The sequence below is a fragment of the Wasmannia auropunctata genome, unplaced genomic scaffold (genome assembly GCF_000956235.1).
Source record: "Wasmannia auropunctata unplaced genomic scaffold, wasmannia.A_1.0 LD336060.1, whole genome shotgun sequence".
Classification (NCBI taxonomy): domain Eukaryota; kingdom Metazoa; phylum Arthropoda; class Insecta; order Hymenoptera; family Formicidae; genus Wasmannia; species Wasmannia auropunctata.
Genome location: NW_012026830.1, coordinates 1,366,378 through 1,386,119, shown reverse-complemented (window position 1 = coordinate 1,386,119; position 19,742 = coordinate 1,366,378). Strand labels below are relative to the sequence as shown.

Here is a 19,742-nt window from a genome sequence, read left to right as displayed (position 1 = left end):
GAATATGAAAATATAGATGAGATATCGTTGCGGGAGCATGTTTGCCTACATAAATTATGAAACTCGTCGGACCAGCTCTTTCGAGAAGGCGAACTTCTTTTTTACTGACGTCTGTGCATCGAACTTTAATCCACGTGTAAATTTATCCGGGTTTAAAACTTGCTTCAGAGACCCAGATTGAGGAGGTATAAGAAGGAGGAACATCGCGTAGATCACGGTAATCTTGATTTTCGACGATTTGCCGTCACGTCGCGATTAAGGTGAGATCTTTTCTCTTTAATAATTTCTTTTATTAATCTGTTAATGGCTAACTTTTGTTGTGTCATTTTCTTTTTTTTTGGCAGAAATGTTATTATAAACTAATCGTTTTCCATTTAAAATTAATTTTTTCTTAAAAAAAAAGTAATAAAAGCAATTTGCAAGGCAATGACAAACTTTCAATTATGGTTTATAATAGATTAATTAATTACTAATTAAAATCTAATTTTTTAAAATATAAGCAGAGATAATGGAAATACTGAAATAATTTTTGTAATGTGTGTATATATATATGCATTTACTCGCGATTAACTTATTTAGTTATATTTATTGATATATTAGCATTTTTAAATAAAGATCCCGAAATACTAGCTATTGACTAGTTATTAAAGAAAATTAATTATTTTTTTAATTATTTAATTATAATTGTTGACTTCAATTCTGATAACATATAACGCCATCTCTCCGAAATTATATCAACCCATTATGGTAATAATGAAATAATAACTATTATTTATTAAATGCAAAAATAGAGCGTAAAGTAAATATAAAAAATTTATTATATTTAAATATATTAATATATATATAAAGTTTGTATGTTAAATATGGTATAATGTCACGTATGAGAAAGTGTTATAAACACTTTTATAACATTCTATTGAAAGATAATTTTATAAAATTCGTATCAGTCATAAATAATTAATTTCTTTAATTAAAAGCAAAAACTCAATATTTTTAATTATTTTAAAATTATTGTCATATTATTCTATCTCGAATTGCTTTCTCACTCGCTAATGGATGGCGCCACTAATACGATTCTGTTAAATTGATATAAAAAATTTCTAAAATTATTAGTTATTTTTATATGTATTTAAAATTTGTCATAAATTAATTACAATATTATTTTCAAATGAAAAGAAAGTTAAGATAGAAGCTTTCTAATGTTTGCCTTTCGTTTACATTTTAAAATTCATTATTGTTGCTTTTAACTGGCAATGGCCAGTTTCTATTTTATACAAATTACTATTTGAAATTAGAAAGAGTTTCTCAAATTTAAAATATCTACGAAGCGTACTGTGAAACGAGGAAGGTGCGCTTAGGCAAATGTCAACGGCACGCTTGCATTTAAAGTATCGGTTGCGACGTCCATTCTGAGGAAGTAGGAGCGGCTACATTTTAGATGATAGGAATTGCCGAAGCACGCGCATTAGCTTCACCGGCACGTACGACTCGCCGGCGGAGAATAATTTAGGCAGATAGAAAGTCTTACCTCACACTCTCGCATGCTCCTTACAATAGATTAAAATGCCAGGAGAAAATATATGATGAACGTCTCGTTGTTAGCACTCGCTACTTGCAAAAACAGAAGATCCTTTTACTCGTAGTCACATCGTCAAAGTGTTCCCTGGTTATATATTTAAAATGTTTGTTTTTTTTGCGCGATAGAAAAATGATGAGGTCCTTGGCGCTCCTTTGCCTGATCGTCGCCTCCGCCGTCGCTGGACCACCGGCTGGCGTCTCCGAGGAATCCCTGTCGCCTCAATGTCAAACCCCGAAGTGTCCGGCCACGAAAATCAAGGACGACTCGCCGGTCACTTTGCCTTACCCCCTGGACTGCTTGCAGTACATCGTCTGCGAAGAGTCTGGCCCTCGCACAGTGGCGTGTCCGGGTGATTTGGTCTTCAACAAGGTAACGCATTCGAGCATTCCTCCCGAATCATGTGAGGCTGATTAGTGAAGAAATTCGGCATTTTGTCGTGCCACAAATAAATACACAGATATGTCTAAAACTAATTTTATTCAAATTCTTAGAATGTGACAATTCTTAGAATCTTTCATTCATATGTTAAAGTGAAATTCACCGAGCTCTTCCTATTCCTAGAAGTTCCTGGAATTCGAGATAAAGCTCTAACAAAAATACGCTGCGTCGCGCCGCGATTTTAAATTGTCACGCGGAATCGCGGCAGTCATTCTTGATTTCAAGAGTGCAGCGAGAGGCAGCCATTGTGAGTGCCCTGTTAATTTTTAACTCTCTAATTTCTCAATGTGTCAACTAAGGCGGACAGTGAAATTGTAATTTCGCGAGAGAGACTGCAATCTCACGCGGGCAGAAATTCACATCGGACGATACTTTGTACATCTCATCCGGTTTATCGCGTTATGTCCGTCGAAATATTGCTTCGCAGATACATGGCGGTTCGCGCGCGCGACGCTTCGCGGATTGCTCGGAGTACTTCGCATCACGCAAAAAAGAGAAAACCCGCCCGCTGCATCGATCGCCCACTCCTACGCCCCGAAGAGCACTCTGCACGTGAGACAGGGACGATTTCATTCATCTTCGTCGGCCTCTCGTGACGCGGTGCCTCATTAGTCCCTTGTCCCCATCTATGCCGCATCATACATCATAGAATACCTTTCTCGCGTTTCTGAATCATTTCCCGTAACGACGCATCGACATGTGCGAACATTTACACATCGTTACATCGACTATCCGCAGTTTCTTAATCCGTAAAAGAGTGTTTCATATTACTTCCCTTATTCCTTTGACGTAGAATAACTGTAATTCATTCTTCAGATTATTAACAGTAATAATTATTTTCTCGAGAAAGAAATCCGCGAAAGATGATGATGGATGAAACCTCTTTTTAGATACTTATACGTTGCTACTAAGTGATCTATGAAATCAGATGATTTCATTCTCTTCATTAATTTTAAAGCACAATTCGAGTTGATTAATATTGATTTTTGTCTTGTCTAGCCGTCCGTGATTTATTATTACTGCGTGCTAAAAGTACCAACAAAATTCAAGTGTTGTAGAATAACGAGTTTTAATAAACATTTATATTTGACTCTTCATTAGAAAATGTATAGAAATACTTTCCGTTTTCGAGAGATATTATTATCAGTGCCAGACAGAAATTATTATAATGAGATTAACGATAAACAAATCACAATTTTTCACATACCTAAGATTTCTACAGAAGATCTCCAAATTATTCTTAATTAATTAATTTTAACTAACTAAAGAAGTAGATAAAAACATTAATTGAGATAATTATCAATGCCAATCATTAATCATATTTTCACATATTTAAGCAGTAATTAAAGTTAAAAATAATTTATATCTTTGTCATTAAATTACCAAGAAGATTTATTTTATTTAGAATATTCTTTTAATTCGGAATTGTTTAGGCACTATGCAAAAATCACAGAGCACCTGCGCATCTCCTATAAGTTATTCCGCCGCGTTTTAATAAAACGAACAAGAGCATGTTACGAGGCGAATGAGAGGAATCGATCTTATTCCGAAACACGACACCGCGCTTGTGATCCACAAGTGCGTCACGTGTGTGTACTCTCTAGGAATTGCGGCCTCGTATCAACCCTATGCGATAACCCGAACGGATGAAACCCTCCCGTTTTCATCGTATCCAGTTACGAGCCGCGCGGACGCACGTGCACATTGTCGTGCCCCGGGTGCTTCACCTGACACGTGGCCGGGCGAATTTCCAATTCACCGCGTTCTCCGCGGATGTCGGTGCTTGACTTCGTGGCGAGCGGAGGCCGCCGGGGTCGCCTGAACCCACTCGACTATGGTTGTCGTTTTTAATCCGTTCGCCCTCACTCGCGTGCGTAACGATCGCTCCGCGATACCGCGTCACGCTCGCGAAAGCACGAAGAGCAGCCCCGGCCGAAAACATGGAGGGACTGTTCGGTAGGAATCAGTCGAAATTTATTCCACGGTATTGTGTGAGAGACTTCGACATCGAAAATTTCCGTCACTATCGTCGGATCATTTTTTTCTTCCCCTTTCTTTTAATTTTTATGTGTAAAATTACACGCGTAAAAACAATGACAATGTGTAAAAGTGTAAATATTTACTTATATGCAACTTCTTATCTTTCAGAATACCGGCATGTGTGACACCCGGCAAAACGCGAACTGCGTACCTTGTTGGCAGGGTTGAGCATCCAGCGTTTCCACATTGTAGAAGATAATAGATATACCTCGGCTCTTGCGAAATTTTTAAAAGTATTCTAAGATTTTCTAAATGTTTTACCTCTAATAATTATAGGGCAAACCATTTATTGTTTCTACGCAAAAATAAAATGGTTATACTCATGTCTTTATATAATAACTCTATATAATTATGATATAATTACGATGCATGATTATATTCTATTTTCTATTTTCTATTTTCTATTTTCAAATGCTTAAAATATAGAATATAATATGAAGTGCTAGATAGGAGAACAGCAAGTGTAATTTCCAACTTGGCTGCAGGAATGGGTCAAACAATATCGATTATGCGAAATTCGAGAGAGACAGAGAGATAGGCAATCAGGAAATTTGCCGCTACAATCTGTCTCTTCGGTATCCCAATCTAGACTATTCTTGTAATTATTTGCATTTACTGCGCTGTCCCAGCCCAGGAGATCGACCACATTTCCCTGCGCTCTATATTGACCTATAACAAAGACTGTTATACTCAGCCATTAATAGGTTTCCTTGCTTCTCGCAGTTTTGACGTCAACATTTTTAACGCCGTGATACTTGCGCGTTATTCTTAGTACTTATGTCGGCATAATTTCGAAGTTTTAGATAAATTAGTGTCGAGGAGTACGCCCCTTAAATTGATTTCGTAATTCACGCGAGTATTAAGATTTGTACGCGAGATGCTATAGTTACTGCAGTGCTTTCGCTGAATTGCGTTATATAACAACAAGAAGTAAAGTTAGTACGATGAAGTAGTAAAAATTGAAATACTTTGTTTCAAAAAAACAATTGCTGCAATAAACAATAAATTACAAAAATAGCTCTAAAATATATTCCAGAAGTCTATTTTTAATGATATGATGAAGTGTTTATATAGTATTTTATTATAGCAATTGAATTCTTGTAATATTTTATTACGTCACATTACGTTTTATAGTTGAGAACCAAAGTACGCGCGGAGTTCATAAACTCTCTTTATTCATAGCTTTAATTAGCAGGCTACCGTTCGCGCGATATACGCGAATTTATGTACTCACATATTTGCATTATATTGCAGTTAAATTCGCTTCGCGAGGGATCGTCTTCGCCACGGAGGAATAATTAAGCGCCGACGTAACGTCCTGTTCCGTCCCGGGCGCCGTTTTGTCATTCGACACACCTGACGACACCCCCTTGAATATTTCATTTCGCTCGGAATCTGATTTTCACTCCCCCGCTGCAATGACACGGCGCTTTCTTAGGGTTTTTTCTCTCCTAAAATAATAGTCCGATCGCTTCACGGAAAAGGCGTCAGCCACCTTCGCCCACTTAATTAACCGTGGCAATCCGAGCGAGGTGGATATCTACAGCCGAGCGTTTTTCGCCTGATCGATTCGCCAGGTCGTGCGCCTTTCTTCTCTATTGATGTGTTCTCCACCCTCACCCTCACCCTCGCCCATCCCCCACCTGCCTGCCGCCCCCGCGGACTGCCGCCCACGCACACCTGGAGAATCCAAAATGTTATCGCAAACGTCAGCCCCCAGAAAACCTAAAATTTACAGCTGGTAACTCCGAAGTGATAAAACGTTGAGGAGGGACTTTTCGTCGAATCTGTTAAAATTCATGAGATCTCGATATCCGCATGTGGGAGCCATAATCGATAAAATACGTCTTGCATTGAAGAATTAACTTACCCTTTTCCCAGCAGAGGTACCTTTTTGTCATTCTTACGTTCGATAAAAGAATGAACGTTCAATGTTTAATACTTTCATACATATATGTCGTTATATATTTTATTATTTTATTATTTATAGAAGGCTCACGCGTTTGCTTTATAATAGATCATATATCCTACGACTTTTGGTTTTCAGCGGCAAGACATTATTAAATTGCTAATGCAAAAGCAAGCGAAAATAACTTAATTAGCCTTCGAAGGGTATAATTAAGTTACTTGCGCTTGCTGCAGAAATAGAACAATGTTACTTCTAATATTACAACTCTGCAGTATGGAAAGTGCCTGACATTTATATCTTAACTGCATTAAGTTATAGCGCCATTAGTGCTGTAAACAAGTTTTTGCTATTTGGGGGCTAATATGATCCAAATATGATCTTTAATTTCCAGTACTAAATAATAACTTTAACGGTAATTTTTATTTTCTTTCTTGATACTCGCAATCAAGAAGAAGCCGAATGATTCCGTGACGTTCATGTAGGGAAATTGTTAATTAAACACGCATCTGCTTGTTCGATCCTTCGCGAGGGAGCGAATCGACGAACGCACGCGACGTTCGCCAGGAAATAACGCACCTTCCAAGTCATATTAGCGCCGGCTCTCCATCTCCTGAGCGGTCTCAACTCGCTCCCGTCTCCCGGCTTTCCTCCCCCGAATTTCCGCTCATCCGTTCGCCGTGCCGAAAGGGATGAGAACGGCAGAGAGAAAGAGAAAGAGAAAGAGAGAGCCAGGGAGACGCGATCTCCGTCGCGACGCATTCGGGGGCGCAGACTCGGCGGCGGCCAGCCAAAGCCGGTAGTCCACGCCCCCCGCTTCGCCCCCGGCGGGGGCGTCGGGTTCGCGGAGGAATGGGACAGGAGGGCGCGAAGGGGGTACACGACGGCGAGGGACGGTACGGCGGTGCAATCGGCGCGGGGTGGTTTTCGGAGGGGGTTGGTGGGGCGACACGGAGCGCCACTGCGCACCCCTCTCGCACCCCCGCGCGACGCCGCGCCACGTGACGTCACGGGGGTCGAATCAATATCACACCGAGTGCCCTCCCTCCGTCGTCGTCGGTCCTCGCGCGACGGCAGACGGCCGACCGCCTCAGTACGAGGTGGCCCCCGCGACTGTACGGGACGACGACGGCACGTTCCGGCAGCGTCGTTCCGACAACAACGACGACGACGACGACGACGACGACAGTGACGACGGCGACGGCGACGGCGACGACGACGACGACGACGACGACGACGGCGACGGCAGCGACGATCACGGCCACAATTAATACGAAAACGACGATCCGGTTCGATCTCCGGTTCATCCCGCGCGCTGTCTCGCTCACCCTCTCCGGAACTGGTAACGTTCCCCGTCACGTGAAGCCGACACTGTACCTCGTCGCCGGTTTTCCTTCGGCTCGACCATTGGTACCCCACGGTCGCCGATCGCTCGTGCTGAAGGCCGGTTCCCCACAATGAGGTAGTCGCGGTCCCTCTGGGTTCCTTCGGGTCCGGGATCGGAAGATCTGTTCAGTGGGAACGCGAGGAAAGTGCCCGTAAGTAACTACCGTTTGGTGTAATAACATGGCCGAGTTTAAAAAAAAAATAGTGATTTTGAAAGAGAATTTGAAGAATTTTTATTCTTCAGGGATTAGTTGAAACTGTTGCCGATAAAAGCTCTCTTTTCCATTCTCGTGTTTTATTTCACACAGTGGTGTCATACATAATTTAACACAGTAAAAATAATAAAATAGAGTTCCGTTTTTGTCTACGTGTAATCGGTATCAGACTATTATAATCGGTGTTGAATTATTACAAGCCAGCTTTATAGAGTACAACCGCGCTAAAATAATTCATAGAGATCCACGGTCAGTCAGAGTTCGTACGTATGTATTCGTACTTGAATATAAAAGAGCGCGTGCGAATAGGGTATACTTATGGAACTATGTGTGATTATCTTATTTGCGGAATCTTGATCTTTTAATAAAATTTTTACGCGTTGACCAAAATTAATAGCTAAATTTCTTTTAAGTTGATGAATATTCGAGGATTGATTAATGCCGGGTTAATTTATTTGATTGTTCGCCTTTTAAATTAAAATGTCGATTTTTAAAAATTCAAATAGATTTGTAAGACTGGATAAATTAAATAAAAAATGTTTGAGGAATATAAAAATTAAAATAACACAAAGCTTATATTACAAGATATTTAATTTAAATGTTATCGATTTAAAATTGATCTGAATTGTATCTAAAATAGGAATTACGCGAAAAAAAGAATTTATTGAAGAAATGAAGAGCTCTGTGAAAGAGTGCAGTATATATTACACAGTTAAGCAAATTCTTCTTATGCACGTTATAAAAATTATCGATACAGGTTATTTAAAAAAAAGTTATCAATTTTTCTATTTTAAACGCAAAAGTTGGGGTAACAAGAATTTATATATTTACAAAAAGATCAATATTTTATCACAGTTTACGTGTTTATTAATAAACGATAGATCTGTAAGATCGCAAGTTTCACAGACGATTAGGAATTTAACTAGGGGTGTTAATCACCCTTACGGTCGATTTTATGTTAACCGATCTAGTGACAAACTTGGTCTTAAGTATAATCGAAACGATGATCAACCCTTCTGGTTGAAATACTCTCCTCGGCGACTCTCCTGCACATTCTTTCGCGTCAAGTGCCTCTGGACGTAGCAGTCCTCGTTCTTCTAGGTAAAATACCGTGCTGATCCTCGCGATCGGTCCCGGTGCCGTGGGCGCAGGAGATAGGCGAGGGGGGAGGGTGGAAACGAAGAAACCAGGCAGGCAGGGAAGCAGCGGGCTCAGTGAGTTGGGTGAAAATCGATGGCCATCAGCGCCCATGGGCGGCCTCGCGTTTAGGACAAGGAATAGCCCCTCCCAGAAGACCTCGCTCCGGTGGGGCGACTGCTGCCCCCCAAATCCCAACCCAGCGTCGTCGGCCGTCTGGAAGCACCGTCATCAGGAAATGCCGCCGGTGCCCGTGTGAGGCTGCCCCCCGCTGTTGCGTGATTGTACCTCGCGGGGATTTCAAAGGTAAATCTCCACCCTCTCGATATTTAGTTCTCGCGCCCCCTTTCTCGCGGGACACATCGACCCGTCATTTCGTCGACTGGAAGTTTTCTCGTGATAATTTTCGCAGTTTTAATAACACTTTAATTTTTTTCCCTTGTTTTCGTTCGAATAAGAAAAAAGAATAACAAAGAATAAAGGAAATAAAATCGAAGCCTGTGTGCCCCGCGAGACGAACTCTCAGCAGCCGTGCGCTTTACGGTTTTTGATATACAAGATTGCACAGAAATTGCGCATCTTCCGGGACGCATCTCTTTCGGTCTCTTCTCTTTTTTTCCCTTTGATTTTTATTCTTTAATGCTTTGATACTCGCAACGTTTTATCAATTATCAAAATATACTCGCAATTTTTATTATTTATTAGAAACATGCTTTCGTTTCTTTTGATCTCGCTTCGAGAAACTGTTCTTTAAACTCCTTGCTTTTTTAGATACGTGCATTCTTGTACTTTATTTATGTATACAGTCTGATGAATTGCAAATTCTTTATTCTTTTTCTTTCGCGAAGGAAGAATCGCAATTTTCATTTTCTATTGTACGCGCCGAGTAAAGTGCGTATTTGTATTTAATCGAAGCTACATCCTTTCTGAAGCCGGATTGCGCGGCGCCTCGGGTAGACCGCGCCTAACAGGATTAGAGGGTGAACTTGGTTGAGCGATTTAAATACCCCTCGGGTAGAAACATAATATTTGCGCTTAGCTGCACTTGTTGGGCGCGACCGTGACGGCCACGGTGTTAATCAAGCGGAAGACTTTAATACACTCTACGCGAAATTGATAAGTTCTTTGTAAAACCTACGCCGAGAAGTTTTTGCATCCGTTAACATCGCCGGTCGTGGTGAACAAAGGGCGAGAATCCGTATATCCATCTTTTTTTTTTCTCGCAATTAACAGAGCTTGACAGTTAAGAACGTGTCGCATTATGCATTATGAAGAGAAAAAGTGCGGCAATTTAAAAGGTCAATTCTTATAAAATAAAGTTGCAAAATTTGTTAATTCACAGACTATACGTGGATGAACGAATAAAATTTTTTTCGTTGATTAAAATTACTTCTAAAATAGATAGAAATTTATAATTTTTATTTTGCGACGTTTCTTATGTTTGTTATAATCTTTTCAATAATTTTTTGGATTTACAAGAATAACATTTTTTTTCAAATAAAAATTTCTGTACACTCGCGACAATATTATATCTTTGCAATCGAATTATGCATCACGATCACCGAGAGTTCAATTTCTTGCGAAATTCTTTTAAATCTCGCTCACAATGGTTTTCGTAAAGGGCATGTTAAAAAAAATTGTATTCAGATCTCCAGACGATCCCAAAGCGGATCAGCCGCCGAACTACTCGGACCTACGTTTTCGTCAGCTCGAGCTCGCGCCGGTGGACCCCTATTCCCCAAAAATGATCAACGTCGCCGGGGTAGTCTCCATCGTTCTCTTCTACCTGCTGATCCTGGGCGTGGGAATATGGGCGGCCAGGAAGAAGGAGGCGGGCAACGACTCCGAGGAGGAGGTCATGCTGGCCGGCCGTTCGATCGGGCTCTTCGTCGGGATATTCACGATGACGGCGACCTGGGTCGGCGGTGGTTACATCAACGGCACCGCCGAGGCAATCTACACCAAGGGCCTGATCTGGTGCCAGGCACCCTTCGGATACGCCCTCAGCCTCGTTTTCGGTGAGTCCAAATTGGCTTTCTATTCCTCGTCTCTCGTCCTCGTATCGATTTTTAATCTCGAAGTACAGCCGTTTGGTACTTTGAAATGTACGAAAATAGAAATTTATTCGTTTTTCAATCTTTATGCAATTTTTATTGCGCACTGATATGAGATCGTGTCGATCAAATTTTTGTGCAGTTTACTTGTATCTACATTTATTTTTTATCTATCCATCTTAAAATGTTTCACGTAAAGTCGAGTCAAATTTTACTGTTGCCCGATGCTGTTCGTTCTTGTTCTACTAGCTGTTTGGTAATTTTTGTGCAATTTAAACATTTTATAAAATTGCGGCTCCTAGAGCGGGGGGGGGGGAGGCCGTGTAGATTTTACTACGACAATTTACTGTATCGCAAGTTACTTGTCGTACGTCAAAGTTATCTGATAGGAATCAGTAATAATGACGAAACCCAGGATGAAGATGTTGAAAACTTTTTTTTACGATATTGTGTAAGTTTGCTTTAATCAGCCGGGCGGAAACGGTGAAAGTTCACAATCGAGTGAATCGCGAGGATCGACGATAGAACAATCGAAAGATTGTCGATCGATGTTTTTCTTTACACGACGTCGGAATGCTTATATGCCAAGCCGAAGAAGTTACGGCGGCCGACAATAGAATTCTTGTAATATAACAGACAGCCGACGGAGTGTTCGCTATCGGCACTCTCGCCATATAAAAGCGATAACTTTTCCACCAATGTCTCGCGCGCGTCCAAACGACCTCGACAAAGAATAAATGCCGACTATAAGTCCATTGAAAGACTAGCTTCGCTACGCCTTCTATGAATGATCATCTAGTAACATTAAGAAAAGATAGCGATTTATTTGTTAAAATTTTAATAACATATTATATGTAAACTCAAATAAATATGAACGTGTAAGTTAACTCGATTAACGTTAAATGACTAAATCAACTGCCACTTTGCAATAATCCAAAACTTAAGCAAGTATGCACTATATAACATAGCATAAATAAAACTTTAAAAAATTGTGTTGCATTAGGAAGGGTCTAAATAATTGAGAAGTTCGAGATAATACAAGAAAAGCTTGCGATGTGCAATATTTGTAATGCTCCCTATAATGGCTCTAAATTGAGCGATCTGCAAAAACACAATAAAAGATTTCTTCTATTACATGCATGCATGTTTTCGTGTTAGCAAATATTGCATAACTATAATTTATGTAACAGCTGTTCAATTTTTGGCTAATACAAAAACATCTTTTCATCGCACAATCGGAAGAGACGAAACTTCATTTGGATTTAATCGCGTATTCAAGAGGCAATAAGTACCTTTACCTTGATGCGCTCCTGCTCCTCCTGCTGAATCCGCGCGAGATTCTTCATTTGGAGAGGTTTACTGGAAGCAATATGTGATAGAATAAATCTTTTTCTTTCGCGGCATTACAGTTCATAGTGAACCAAAGCCTACCCACTCTCTTCATATGCCTGTGGTGCTGATTGTACACCTATAGTTTTAAAGGCGATTTCGAACGGCAGTTTTTGAGAGCGGTCTTCGCGGCAGATAAGGATACTCTCGGTGGTTTGCCAGACCTCCGGAGAGGAGACGCGAGTGTACGAAAATTCGTTGGTTTTAGCGGGAATCGAACCCGGAATCTCTGGCATAACAGATCAGTGCACTGACTGCTCGCACTCAATAGAAGAAATACATACGAAGAGACATTAAACGATATAGCGATTTATCTGCATATTTTGCATTCGACGAAGGATATTATGAGGCAACATGCATTTTGAATAATTACATTGTCAGTATATTACACGGGATAAATGCATTAACGAAAATGCAATGCATTAAAGAAAACATAAATGTATTAAAAAAAAACTAAAGCTTCTGACGATCAACGGCCTGATGCAAATTTGCCACAGAAAATCATGAAGAATTATCATGAGAATCGTCTGATAACTTAGTATGGCGATATTTTAAATCACAAAAAAAACTTATGGGATGTGAAATATTTGTAATACTCGTTACAGAAGAAATGCAAATTTCACTAGATACATCTAATCCTGGAACATCCATATATAATAAAAGAAATACGAGAAGAAATTAAACAAAATAATTCGTTCTTATATTTCACATTCAACATAGGATATGGTTATACAAGTTGCATTATTAATAATTGCAATTGCATATTTTTAAAGAAATAGATTACGAAATTTAATTGGGATGCGCAAATAGCTTATTTCGACTTTCCGTCCAAGACACATTAGTGTCTGATAAAGCTATTTACTTCAACTGGTAGTAGCGTAGATAAAATATTTATATCAGTGAAAGACAATTGTTCTCAACGATCTTGACTCTCTGTGTCGCAGGTGGTATTTTCTTCGCGAACAAGATGCGACAGCAGGGGTACGTCACGATGTTGGATCCGCTTCAAGACGCGTTCGGGGAGCGTATGGGCGGCCTCCTCTTTCTGCCTGCTCTGTGCGGCGAGGTCTTCTGGGCGGCGGGTATCCTCGCGGCCCTCGGCGCCACGCTGGCGGTCATCATCGACATGGACCAGGGCACCTCCGTCATCCTGAGCGCCTGCATCGCGGTTTTCTACACCCTCTTCGGCGGTCTCTACTCCGTCGCTTATACCGACGTCATTCAGCTCTTCTGTATATTCATCGGTCTGGTAAGCGATCGATCACAACCGTCAAAGCGCATCGGGGGCTCGCAATCAGTCATAATTATTTATTTAGCGCGAGCAAGTAACGTAATGATTGGAAACGCAACCAGTTAAGCTTGGCATATGATCGCTTAAATATATATTTGGACAACCATATATAATCGATAATCTATAATCTAAATTGAAATTTATTTTTATTAAAATAAAATAATAAAAGAATAACTCGAAATTAAAATGAAAGAAGTCGTTATGACACGCTATACTAAAATTTTATTGCGCGGTTTTTTTTTGTATCTCAAGTAGAGCAAAATTCCGATAAATGTCACAGTCTGCTTGACCCGTGCAACGCACGGTCGGACGAGTCTTTAGTACAATATAAGCTCTGGTGCTAATCGATATCGTGGCCCCGCTACTGCGAGCGTTTGTATTACCAAATTTATACTCGGTGACGTACAGAGGTGGTGACCCACTTCCCGAAAGAACATTATCGAGCTATTATTTCTACGATACTCCGCTCCCAACGGGAAGGCGTCCGTTACAACGGCATACTTTAAAGCTTTACAATGCAAAGATCTTATCTTTTTGACATTCCTTTTAGAAGATTAATTTGTTCAATCGCAATTAAAGTGCTTTTAAAAAAGAAATAGGTATATCACATTCTGTTAAATTCGTACTTAAATTTTTTAATATTACAAGAGTGTAATTCTGACGTTGTGTTTCCAATTGTACCTATTCATTTTGTTATCGATTGATAGAAATTATTGATGTGAAGATATCTGATATTAATGCAAGACTATATTTAAGTTAGTCGCGTGATCACATTTTATTAACCTACTGGAGCTGTAATATCACATTCGCAGTGCTTTTATTTCGAGCTCTATGGAACTTCCCTTTCAGACGTCGGTCCGAATGCAAAGTTGTCTCTCTGTAAACGAAACCATCGTCCATTACCAGTAATTAATCGCGATAAATCGGACCTTTCAGAAATAATCACGCAGCGAAATCAAGCCTCGGTCTGGAAAAGATAGTTGAATGGCTTGTATCAATCAATTAGAGATTAAAGCCAGCTTTATGTCTTATATAAAAACCGGTCCGAAAAGAGCTTTTGAAACAAATTTAATATTTAATTAAAACAATTATTTTTTAATTTTGCTAATATAAAAATTCTTTTTGTAAAATAAGCACTATTTTAAAAACAGTTAGCTAAAATAATTACCTTTTCTTTTTACAATATTAAAGATTTTATTAGAGATATTAATTCGAGAAGTACAAGAGGGATTTTTAGAGAATTAAAAATAACTTTTTATTATTAACAAATGTTCCTTCACATCTTTCATATTTCTTTATTTTACATATTGAAATGGTGGAAATCACTTTCTGTCAATAGTGGATGTGTATCCCGTTCGCTTGGGCCAATCCGAAGGTAGACTCCCTTAGTTCCATGGACGTTGATTGGATCGGCAAAGTGGATCGCGAGGAATATTGGTATTATTTGGATTACGGTTTACTTTTGGTATTTGGCGGTATACCCTGGCAAGTGTACTTCCAACGCGTCCTCTCGTCGAAAACCGCGGGGAGAGCTCAAGTATTGAGTTACGTTGCTGCTATTGGTTGCATCCTCATGGCCATTCCCCCCGTCCTGATTGGAGCGATTGCCAAAGCAACTCGTGAGTACGCATTTAATTATCGATTAATTAAACATATTCCGGACCAGAGAATGTGATTCGACGTTATATTAATTGATATCATATGATCCGCAATGTTAATTGAAGCGGCAAACCGAAGGGGATTCATTGGTCCTTTATGCCATAAAATTTTGTGAAAAATATTTTCGCCCCGTATTATATTATATATCTCTTTTGAAATTATTAAAATTTTATCATAAATATTTTTTTCGCGTCTTTAAATTTAAGAGTGATATCTCTTACTTTTTGCGTCGTTTTTTATAACTAATATTGAAATGGGAGAAATTTAAATACAATTAATATTCAAGCAAGTACTTAAGTAAAATATACGAACGTTAATTCAGCGTGCTCTCATTTTCCAACGGAGAAAGATATTTTAAGGATCCTTCTGGCGATGGGAAAGAGCTCAATTTGGATGTATTAATAATAAAACGAGGCGTTTCTCGTTCTCTCCACCCCTGCGATCGTCGCTGTCTCGCCCGAGGGTGTAGTAACGGGATCCCTCCCGCTCTCTCCCCGCTCGTGGAGGATCGAATTAGAACCCGGGTTGCCTGTCGTCCCACGCTCCTCCTCATATTCGGATGCTACTTGACATTTGGTGGCGCGACAAAGAGAAAACTACTGGTATTTACAAGCGGCGCGGTGTGGCGGACGCGAAGGGCGCGGACGGCCGTGGGGTGTTTTGGGGTGTACTCGCGTGCGTGCACAATAGCGTGGGATCCCGCCATGTGGCGTTGCCTTAGCGAGGGCGAGGGTCGTGAAATGCGACGACTCGCCCGTTGTAGCGCGGCTACGTCCCCGGAACTAATTCGGTACCCTGCACTGGTATGTTGCGGAAGGATCCCGGACACGCGCATAACCGGCTGGCAAGGGAGAGAGAGAGAGAGAGAGAAAGAGAAGGAGGGAGAAGGAAGTACAAAACTCTGAATTATACGATCACGAACGTGACGTTGAACAAAGACAGTAGATAGGTGAAACAAGCAGCGATACAAATCGAAGCGACAGACAAAGACGGGTGCTCTCCTTTGCCCTTTAGAGATCCCATATATTATTCTGACTATATTAGTCACATACAGAGCCCAGAGTACAATATGATATTCCGCATTGATATACATTGAAAACATCCCAGACACGCTCGTATAGATTGGCGGCGGAGAGAAACGGAGTAACGTGCAGGGATTAAATTACGATTATGTGAGCACGGTGCTGAATAATGAATGAGAGATGAATGAGAGGAACCGTAATGGAAATTTAATTAACCAACGCGAACAAATTTAATTATTATTTAAAAGTCTGTGTGTTAATTGTATAATAACTATGTCTTACAGCTTGGAACGAGACGGGGTATAATGGTCCTTATCCTTTCACGGAGACGGAGACCAGCATGATTCTGCCGTTGGTCCTGCAATACCTGACACCGGACTTCGTTTCCTTTTTCGGACTGGGAGCGGTATCGGCAGCGGTGATGTCTTCTGCGGACAGCAGCATCCTCTCTGCTAGTTCGATGTTTGCTAGAAACGTATACAAATTGATCTTCCGTCAGCGGGTGAGTTTTCGAGCTGCTGTTCCCGTCCCGTAATTACCGCTTTTCATATCCACCCTGCATACCTACATTCATGCACGCGGCGGCAACCACTTGACACGACGTGCCGCACGTGTCGATGCATATCTTTAACGCGTATGAGGGCAAAACTTGATAACAAGCTCCTCGTAAAGTTTTCCGCGTTGTCATGAATAGCACGACGAAAATTAGTTCGTAATTAAGTCGGTCTTATTTCGGTAACTTCTGGTTAACGCCAATTTATGCATAAGGATTGCAATTTAATTGCTTCCGTTTATAAATTTGTTCTCGTTATTTCCACGATAATTTTTATGGAGTATTAAGTGAGAATTTTCTAAAGTAATTTTTAATCTCAATATTATTAATTTTATATCTATATTGTACATGCATACAAATTACACATTGAACTCTCGCGTTATTGCTACGTACTATCCTAATTACGTCAGCCCTTTCATTATCCACCCGCGTATCGATTTGTCGTGACTGCGCCATTGTTGTAGTTTCATTCGCGAGTTCAACACATGGCTAGAATACAGCCATGTATACTTTCCGAGAATTCCGCGTAATGTTTATCCCATTCCCTTCTACCCCGATACTGACCCACGTGGGTGCGCGATTCTCGACACACCCCCTGTGCAGGCGTCGGAGATGGAGATCATCTGGGTGATGCGCGCGGGGATCGGCGTGGTCGGCGTGCTGAGCACCGTGATGGCCCTCACGATACCATCGATCTACGGCCTCTGGTCGATGTGCTCGGACCTGGTCTACGTGATTCTGTTCCCGCAGCTGTTGATGGTGGTGCACTTCAAGGACTACTGCAACACCTACGGCAGCCTGTCAGCGTACATAATCGCCTTCCTGGTACGCATCAGCGGCGGCGAGCCGATGATGGGGCTGCCACCGCTAATACGCTACCCGGGCTACAACGAGGAGACGAAGACGCAAATGTTCCCGTTCAGGACGATGGCGATGCTGATGTCGCTGGTGACCCTGGTGGGTGTGTCATACGGCACGCAATTCGCCTTCCTAACCGGGCGGCTCGCGCCGGGCTACGACGTCTTCAGGTGCGTGGTGAACATCCCGGAGGACGTTGAGCGGGTGGGCCCGGACCCGGCCGAAGGCGAGCAGATGGCGGTCCTAGCTGCGGGCGTCGGCAGGCTCTACGGCAGCAAGGACGAATCGAACGGCCGAGTGAACCCTGCGCTCGAGCCGGACTACGACATGGAGCCGGGATGTACGATGGTCGGAGGTACGACGGACGGCGTCGTCGGCGGCGGCGTCATCGGCGGCGGCGGCGGTGGGGTCGGCGGCGCCGGGGGACACCTGGTGCCACACGTGCCCGGCGGCCCGGCGTCCCGACAGCCGCAATCCAGCACCGCGTTCTAACTCCTGGTTCCGTGATCGGATGCTGTGACCAACAATAAGTGCGGCGGTGCGGGTCTCTCTGTCTTTCGTTTTCCTTCACCCCTCGCTCCACCCACGCGATCCTCTTCTCCTCCGCCTGCGCGTTTCGTTTGGAAACTCCTGCAGTCGGATTTCTTCGGACCTTCTTCGGCTGCCTCTTTCAACGGTATGTTCAATCAAATCTGACAATCTGTTTTTCTTAACTCTCAGTTAAAGACAGCGTAATCGTTCTAACAAACGCAATAGAAGATCCATTCCAAGTGTTAACATCACGAGGGGCCTTATTTCTATTAGTTGCGCGTCAATATCGTTACACCTAAGATACGCGTTCAATCATTTTACTTGCCAAAGCTATTAATCAAATAATTGCTAAAATAATTTCGAAGGAAATTCTCGGGAGAGACAAGAATTAATACTAGAACGTCCGATTTGTGCCTCCGCGTTATTTTGCGTCTTGAATCTCTAGTCGACACACGAGGCGCGTAATCGTATATATTTAGCTAGCATCGCTTCTTCTACTCCAATTTGTTCCCCGAGGGGAATGCCGAGGATAATTATCGTGATGATTATTGTAGATGGTCGGAAACGTCAGTAGCACAAATTGTCCATCTTGGGAGGGGGTCGTTCTAGTGTTAATCGGCTTTCAGACTTTCCCGGGCCAGTTTACGTAAACCCACCGGTGTGCGTCCCGTTTTCCAGTTTTTCGCTTTTCCTCTTTCTTATCCCGCCTTACGACCACGGAGCTCCGAGATGAGCCAACAATGCGGTGGCCTGCGGTAAGTCCGACACGAAGTTTCTTTCGTACTCGCGTACCTATGAGTGTCTGCGTGTGTATCTGTGCGCGTGTATGTGCGTGTACGTGTGTGCGCGTGCCTGTCCTTCTGTCTCTCTCTGCGTGACGAGTGTGTGTGCGCGTGTATATCCGCACGTTTGCACGCTGCTGGTGCTCGTGTAACAATCTGTACCTGCCCGCGTCCGCTCGCGTTCGTATTCCCGTCGCTGCTCAGAAAAAGCAATAAACGAGAAAACGGGGAGGAAAAACGGTAAAAACCGAAAAAGGAAGTATAGGGCGACTGGGAAAGTACGCGCGAGCGGCAAGGGGATAAAGCGTGGCGTTTCCAAACCGGAAGTCGGAGCTTCGGGCGTACTACGGCCGGACGTCCCTACCCCGCACCGCCAATTAGGCCTAGTGATTTCCTTGTTTTCTTTTTGGAGAGGTATATATATATATAAATAAAAAATAAGTATATATATATATGAAAATAATATATGCAAAAAAGATATTATATATATTTAGAGTTTAACAAAGAGCTGCTTGAGAGTGTTAATTCGAACGATCTGCCTGACTTTGAGAAAATCGAGCGAGGATTGCGAGGGTTCCCATGAGGGCTCGATCGATCGGCGCGCGTGGTTTCTCTTCGTTAGAAATTAATTAGATCGAGCGGTCAACGTGTTTACATAGGCTTGTATCATGGGGGATATCTATGGGGATCGTAGGCGTATCGTGTGCTTTCTCTCGAATCCTGTGCGTGTGTCAAACGACGTACGAGGTGGAATCGTTAAAATTACGATTGGTCTTCGTGATCTTTTATCTCTGTGCGGATAATTAAACTTTAATTATCGTTTAACGTCAGAAGGATTTTTCAGTCGGGTCGAAATTCGAAGCTTAGCAATGGAAGTTGCAAAGTGAGAGATGACGAGAAGA

General features: G+C 41.8%; 2 protein-coding genes across 3 annotated transcripts; both read left to right on the top strand.

Annotated features, from left to right (window-relative positions):
* The first annotated feature begins 19 nt into the window (after window positions 1-19).
* On the top strand, window positions 20-4,388 carry LOC105450540 (peritrophin-1-like). The gene is made up of 3 exons (XM_011690453.1): window positions 20-260; window positions 1,705-1,948; window positions 4,166-4,388. The coding sequence occupies exons 2-3, from the start codon at window positions 1,709-1,711 to the stop codon at window positions 4,223-4,225; spliced, it is 300 nt and encodes a 99-aa protein (XP_011688755.1). The 5' UTR covers window positions 20-260; window positions 1,705-1,708; the 3' UTR covers window positions 4,226-4,388.
* Window positions 4,389-7,179: 2,791 nt separating this feature from the next.
* LOC105450539 (high-affinity choline transporter 1) lies at window positions 7,180-18,019 on the top strand. Of its 2 annotated transcripts, none has more exons than XM_011690452.1 (7): window positions 7,180-7,501; window positions 8,666-9,007; window positions 10,410-10,719; window positions 13,089-13,393; window positions 14,775-15,054; window positions 16,401-16,618; window positions 17,273-18,019. In XM_011690452.1, the coding sequence occupies exons 3-7, from the start codon at window positions 10,446-10,448 to the stop codon at window positions 18,017-18,019; spliced, it is 1,824 nt and encodes a 607-aa protein (XP_011688754.1). In that variant the 5' UTR covers window positions 7,180-7,501; window positions 8,666-9,007; window positions 10,410-10,445. The 2 variants fall into 2 exon arrangements, with proteins under 2 accessions (XP_011688754.1, XP_011688753.1); XM_011690451.1 differs by having other exon boundaries at window positions 10,349-10,719.
* Window positions 18,020-19,742: the final 1,723 nt, after the last annotated feature.